Here is a 7387-nt window from a genome sequence, read left to right on the forward strand (position 1 = left end):
AAAGGCTCCAAACAGCATCCCTCTCTGCCACTGACACCTCAAGCACCATTGGGTCTGCTGGGTCATATGGCCCAAGTGGCAGAGCAGCTTGCACAGCAGCCTGAACCTGTTGCAGAGTCTTCTGTTCTGGACCCCACTCAAAATTGGCCACCTTTTGGGTCAGCGGATAAATGGGCCGGAGTAACACATCTAAGTGCGGAATGTGTTGCCTCCAAAATCCAAATAGACCCACTAAGCATTGTGGCTCTTTTTGGTTGTAGGAGGGACCAAATGAGGCAACTTATCCTTCACCTTGGAAGGAATATCCCAACAGGCCCCACACCACTGGAGCCCTAGAAATTTTACTGAGATAGAAAGTCCCTGAAAAAAATTTTTTTTTTTTTTTTGTATTTTTACTAGAGACAGGGTTTCACTATGTTGGCTGGTCTCAAACTCCTGGCCTCAAACGATCCACCCAGCTTGACCTCCCAAAATGTTGGGATTACAAGTGTGAGCCATTGTGCCTGGCCTGAACGTCTTATTTTGGAAAATGTTTAATCAGATCTTTTGTCCATTTTAAAATCAAATTATTACATTTTTTTCCTATTGAGTTGAGCTCCTTATATATTCTGGTTATTAATCCCTTGTCAGATGGAGAGTTTGCAAATATTTTCTCCCATTCTGTGGGCTGTCTCTCCATTTTATTGTTTTCTTTTGTGTACAGAAGCATTTTAAGTTTTTTTTTTTTTTTTGAGTCGGAGTCTAGCTGTCACTAGTCTGGAGTGCAGTGGTGTGATCTTGGCTCACTGCAACCTCCAGCTCCCAGGTTCAAGTGATTCTCCTGCCTCAGCCTCCCAAGTAGCTGGGATTATAGGTATGTGCCGCCATGCCCAGCTAATTTTTGTATTTTTCGTAGAGACGGGGTTTCACCATGTTGTCCATGATGGTCTTCATCTCCTGACCTTGTGATCCACCCACCTCGGCCTCCCAAAGTGCTGGGATTACAGGCATGAGCCACTGCACCTGGCCACTTTTTAAATGTGATCCCATTTGTCCATTTTTGCTTTAGTTGCCTGTACTTTTGGGGTATTACTCAAGAAATCTTCACACAGACCAGTATCCTAGAGAATTTCCCCAATGTTTTCTTTTAGTAGTTTCACAGCTTGAGGTCTGAGATTTAAGACTTTAATACATTTTGATTTGATTTTTGTATATGGTGAAAGATAGGGGTTTAGCTTCATTCTTTTTTCTTATTTCTTTTATTGTTGTATTTTTATTTTTTTGAAACAAAGTCTCACTCTGTCACCCAGGCTGGAGTGCAGTGGTGTGAATATGGCTCATTGCAGGCTTGAGCTCCTGGGCCTAATTGCTTTGGCTACAACCTCTAGCACAATGTTGAAGAGAAACCGCAAAACAGGTATCTTCGCCTTGTTTCTGATCATAGGGGGAAAGCATGCAGTCTTTCACCACATTATGGATATTAACTGTTAAGTTTTTTGTAGATGTCATTCTTCAGGTTGAGGAAGTTCTCTTCTATTCACACTTGGTGAAATGCTTTTATTGTGCAAAAGTGTTGGATTTTGTCAAATGTTTTTGCATCTACTGAGATGATCTGCAATTAAAATTTCTATTAATATGATGTATTACATTAATTATATGTTGGATATTGAACCACCCTTGCATTCCTGGGATCCCACTTGATCATGGTGTATATTTTTTTTCTTATGTTGCTGGATTTGGTTTTCTAGTATTTTGTTGAGGAATTTTGTATCAATATTCATAAGAGATACTAGTCTGTAGTTTTCTTGTGATGTCTTTGTCTAGTTTTGGTATCAGGTAATCCTGGCCTCATAGAATTAGTTGGGAAGTGTTCCTTCTTCTATTTCTGAGTTTGAAAAATTGGTTTTAATTCTTCTCTAAGTGTATGGTAAAATCCAGCAGTAAAGACTTCTAGGTTTGAGCTTTTGTGGGTACTTTTTCCTGTTTTAAATTACTATTTCAACATACTTCACTCATTATTGGTCTATTCAGATTGTCTATTTATTCTGGAGTCAGTTCTTATAGTTTCTTCTTGTCTAGAAATTTGTCCATTTCATCTGCTATGGTTTATATGTTCACATGTTAGAACCTAGTGCCCAAGGTGATAGTATTAAGAGGCGGGGCCTTCTGGGAAGTGTTCAAGTCATGAGTACTCCATCATCACGAATGGGAAAACAGCTTTTATAAAAGAGGTTGAAGGATCGGATCATCTTAATTCCCTTTTTGCCCTTCTACCATATGAAGATACAGCAACAAGGTGCCACTTTGGAAGCAGAGAGTGAGCCCTTACCAGATACTGAATCTATTGGTGCACTTTGCTCTTAAACTTCACAGCCTCCAAAACTGTGAGAAATAAACTTCTTTCATAAATTACTCAGTCTGTGATATTTGGTCATAGCTGCATGAATGGACTAAGACATCATCTAAATTACCAAATTTGCTGGCATATAATTGTTGTAGTATTCCTTTAAAATCCATTTTATTTGTGACCAGTTCTGATTCCAGTAATTGGAATCCTTCTCTGTCAGTCTTGCTAAAGATGTCTATTTTGTTTACCTTTTTAAAACTTTTGGTTTTATTTTCTCCATTATTTTTGCATCCTCTATTTCATTAATTTCTAATTTTTATGATTTTATGATTTTATTCCTTCTTTTTACTTTAGGCCTAGTTTGCTCTTTTTCCAGTGTCTTAAGGTGACAAATTAGTTTATTGATTTGAGATCTTTCTTCTTTCTTAATATAAACATTTTCAACTTCTGGGATGTGTTACCATTTTTCAGTTTGGGAGGTTTTCAGCTATTATTTCTTTGAATATTTTTTCTGCTCTTTGCTCTCCTTTTGACATTCCCATTACACATATGCTGGTATGCTCAATGGTGTCCCACATTTTTCTGAGGCTGTTTATTTTCATTATGTTCATATTTTTTCTCTATGTTCTTTGGCTAGCATAATCTCTATCAGCCTATCTTCAAATCCACTTATTCTTCCTTCTGCTAATTTTAAAATTTAGGCTGGGTGCAGTGGCTCACCTGAAGTCAGGAGTTCGAGGCCAGCCTGGCCAACATGGTGAAACACCGTCTCTACAAAAAATAAAAAAAATTAGACAGGCATGGTGCTGCGTACCTGTAGTCCCAGCTGCTGGGGAGGCTGAGGCAGGAGGCTGGCGTGAACCCAGGAGTTGGAGGTTGTGGTGAGCGGAGATGTTGCCGTTGCACTCCAGTCTGGGTGACAGAGCGAGACTCTCTATCTAAAAAAAAATAAAAAAATAAAAAAATAATAAATATATATACATATATAAACTTTTCAGATTGTATAATTTCCATTTGGTTCCTTTAAAATAATTTCTATATTCATTTGCTGCAGCCTTATTGTATCATCGTTTTCTTTCTACTGCCCACTAGTATCCAGCCTATGATGTGGCTCCTCAGGGTGTGCAGCTTTTACCCTGGGATGAGAGTCATGGTGGTAGAGTTCTCTTCCTCTTTCCCTGGCCACACTCAGCAGTTAAGCCACTCATTGCCAACTCTATTGTTTTCCACAGCGCCCTGGGGCACAAATGGCTCTACAAACAAATCCAATCAAATTCTGACTCCTTTGAAGAGTGTCTAGGAACACTGTGTGATACTCGTTCTGACCCCTGGATGCCTCCTCCCAGCTCTTCTCTTCCTCAGTTATCTCCTGCAAACTATCTGGCCTATAGCTGAGCCTGTATCTTGTCTCTCTTGCCAGGGTTTCACGGCCTCCACTGTTTCTGAGAGTGCCTTCAGGCTTGAACCTCTTCATTCTTGCAAACGAAGTCAGTTTCTTTGGGAAGAGATTAGGAGCTATCTGTTTTACTGCCTGTTTCTCTGCCCAGGCAAAATATCTGAGCAGGGCTCATAGCTGAGGGTACAGAAAACAGTAAGCTTCTCAATACAACTGTTCACTGTTAATGTTTCCTTTCTAGCTATTGTTATTCTGTTTCATTTCATGACTATTACAAGTTGAGTATGCCTAACCCAAAAGGTTCCAAAATTCAAATCCTTTTGAGTGTTAAGATGATGCTCCAAGGGAATGCTCATTGGAGCATTTTGGATTTCAGATTTTTGGATCAGAAATGCTCAGTCGGGGGCCGGGCGCGGTGGCTCAAGCCTGTGATCCCAGCACTTTGGGAGGCTGAGACGGGCGGATCACGAGGTCAGGAGATCGAGACCATCCTGGCTAACACGGTGAAACCCCGTCTCTACTAAAAATACAAAAAACTAGCCGGGTGAGGTGGCGGGCGCCTGTAGTCCCAGCTACTCGGGAGGCTGAGGCAGGAGAATGGCATGAACCCGGAGGCGGAGCTTGCAGTGAGCTGAGATCCGGCCACTGCACTCCAGCCTGGGCGACAGAACGAGACTACGTCACAAAAAAAAAAAAGAAATGCTCAGTCGGTAAGTACAACGCAAATATTCCAAATCTAAAGTCTGAAACTGGACACACTTCTGGTACTGAGGATGCCACATAAGGGATAAGGGATACTCACCCTGTGCTATTGAGTGAGTCAAGTGTGAGGCTCCCCCAGGGCGGCCCCACCCTCCCCCACAGGGGAGTGATGTCACCAGGAACCCCAGGGGCTCCCATCAAGTCAGGGACCCTGGAGCTGGATGTTCTACAAGCATCCTGAGATGCTGGAAGGATGAGTGGTTTCCAGGGAAATAGGGGAAGATCCTTCCTGGCATGGGCATGGCCAGGAGAATGGCTGGGAGCCTGAGGGCCAAAGTGAGCAGGTGCAGGTCAGGGGCCAGAGCGGGCAGAGCTGTGAAGCCGCAGGCAGGGTCGCCATGGAGGTGATGGGAGTGTCCAGAACTGGGCATGTGGGGTGCGCATCTGAGGGTCTCTAGGTCCCAGCGTGGTACTCAGTGTGTTGGGGCACCCAGAGTTCCCCATCACCATTCAGGGCCCTGCAGTTTCCCTCAGCAACAGGCACGGTTCTACTGGAAGAGGAGGCTGAGATGCAGATGTGGGACTGTCCCCCAGCACAGTGTCAAGGCTGTCCAAGGAGACAGCAGGGCAGGCTCTGGGGGCCTGGGCAGGCAGCTTCCCCATAGGGCGAGGCACAGGCCTGGGCCTTTTCTCAGCCCCCACCGCAGGCAGAAGAGGAGGCTGGAGTCCCGGGGGCCTGCCCTGCGCTGGGGTTTCTGCCTCTCAAGGACACTACTGTTGCGGTCATGGCCCGACCTGCTTCACTCTCTGCCCTATCATCCCACGAACAAAGCAATGTTCTCTTCCTCATACCTGGGAAAAAAAAAAAAAAAAGGCGAGGAAAGCTCCTTGTGCTGTACCTCCCCCTGGCTGGTGACCCTTTTTCAGCTCTCGTGCAATCTCCAGAGTTCTAGGACCTGCTGTCCCCACCTCACTCTCCTGCAAACTGATGCCGGGGCGGGGCTGCTCTGGGCCTTGTCTCCCTGACCTGCTTCGAAGCCTCCTCACCCTCTGCCTTCCTGGTTCCCCAGCTCCAGCCCCCATCCCATTTACTCACCCCTGCGGGGCCCTCACACAGGCTCAGTCCATGAACAGCAGTCCCCAGTTCCAGACCTCTCACCTGGGTGGCTGGTGGGCATCCCAGACTCACCGTCTAGAACCAGGTCTCCAGTCCCACACCCCAATTCCAGACCTCTCACCTGGGTGGCTGGTGGGCATCCCAGACTCACCGTCCAGAACTGGTCTCCAGTCCCACCTCCAGGAACACAGCGCAAGTCTTCCCCTCTTCCTCCTCCCTGCGTCCTGTCCACCAGGAAATCCTGTGGCCTCATCGTCCAAACACCTCCAGAAGCTGGCCCTCCCCTACCCTCTCCCCAGCCAGGCCCTGCCCTCTTCACCTTCACTCTGGGTGAAGTCATACTTTGATGGGGCACAGAGGCAGGTGGAACATGAGGCTGGGAGAAGTGGGAGCTACTGAGTGCTCTAGGTGGTGAGAAGTAACCATGATGCAGCTCCTTGGGAGCTTTCTGTCTCCTGCTGCCTGCTCTGCCTGGCACACAGAGGATGGCAGGGGCACCAGGATCGCTGAGCTGTTGCCTGGAGAGACCTGGGACCTGATCCGGGGTGGTGCCCTGGCTCCCCCATGGTGGACACATCACCTGCATGCCCTCTCCCACTATCCCCCCATCCCCCCAGCAGAAAGAAGCAGCCGAGGTCTCCTGCTGTACTAATGTATTCCATCTTTCAAAAAGAAAGACATGATTTTAATATTACTTAACAATATGTTAAAAAAGTAGCCAGGCAGGCCTCCGTGTTAATACAGTCGTACACTCTATAACAGACTTGATGGTGTGAGTACTGGGTGGGCTTGTTTTTAACTTTCTCGTTCTGCAAGGGATCTTACACAAGCTGGCTACAAGTCAGGGGGGATCAAACACAAACAGCGCAACGTGTACACTCGGAGACAGTAGATTGTGGAGAACAAAGGAGGCCTGCCCCGCCCAGCCCGCCGAGGGTGGGACGCAGGGGCACAGGAGAGCTGAGTGATGGCCGACACCCCGGTGAGGACAGATGACAGGACAGGGCGCAATGCAGAGGCAACGGAGCCACGTGGATGATGCAAACTCCTATCTGGCCACGGCCCAGGCCTCCGAGGCCGTGGTGGTGGGAGAACTTGGCGGGAACTACTGTTCCAATCCGACAGCACAGAGCTACAATCGAAGGAGTCTCACGCACAGACTACACGCACACGAGCTAACAGCGTGGGCCGAGCATCAACTTCTCGGTCTGGGGTTTCAGGCAGCACCAGCTCCGCACAGCCCTTGGCAAGCACCACGGCTCTGGGGTGCCAGCGAGGGGCATGGCTCTTGCAGTGGTGCAGCCTGGCCTGCCTCTCGCGTGTCCCTCTCCAGGCAGTCCTCATTCAGTGGGCAGCAAAGGTGGCTTTTTTCAAGCTAAAATTGGACCAGTTGATAGACAGTCTTTGTCGGGTCTGTCTAGCAGAATCCAAGCAGAACCTGTCAAGACAAAAAGCCAAACAACAGTCACTGAAGGAAACCGCCCACAACCAAGCTGGTGCTTGGCAAAGCCTATCACGCTCCTGTTCTTGCCAGAAACTCACTGCGGGCTCGGGGTTTTGGATTCTCAGTGAGGGGCATGGTGTCAAGGGTGCCCTCCAGGCCCTGCCACAGGCTGCACTTGAGAAGGGGAAAGGACTCGGGAGGAGAAGTGGGTGGGCAGAGGGAGTCCGGAGAAAGAAAACAAACTTTTAATCTAAGAACTGTGAGCCCCCTTAAATTATCAGGCCCAGGCTGGGTGTGGTGGCTCACACCTGTAATCCCAGCACTTTGGGAGGCTGAGGAGGGCAAATCACTTCAACTCAGGAGTTCGAGACCAGCCTGGGCAACATGGTGAAATCCCCTTTT

At 47.4% G+C, this 7387-nt stretch overlaps 1 protein-coding gene across 5 annotated transcripts in view; it reads right to left on the bottom strand.

The window, feature by feature from the left end:
- Positions 1-6179: 6179 nt before the first annotated feature.
- FAM193A (family with sequence similarity 193, member A) overlaps positions 6180-7387 on the bottom strand; it is a 150766-nt gene continuing 149558 nt past the window's right edge. For all 5 annotated transcript variants that reach the window (XM_011936753.1, XM_011936749.1, XM_011936751.1 and 2 more), the window contains one exon: positions 6180-6979. In XM_011936753.1, the coding sequence (XP_011792143.1) occupies positions 6886-6979 (94 nt within the window). In that variant the 3' untranslated portion in view covers positions 6180-6885. The remainder of the gene's footprint in view (positions 6980-7387) is intronic.

This window comes from Colobus angolensis, unplaced genomic scaffold, assembly GCF_000951035.1.
Source record: "Colobus angolensis palliatus isolate OR3802 unplaced genomic scaffold, Cang.pa_1.0 Scaffold157, whole genome shotgun sequence".
NCBI classification, from domain to species: Eukaryota; Metazoa; Chordata; class Mammalia; order Primates; family Cercopithecidae; genus Colobus; species Colobus angolensis.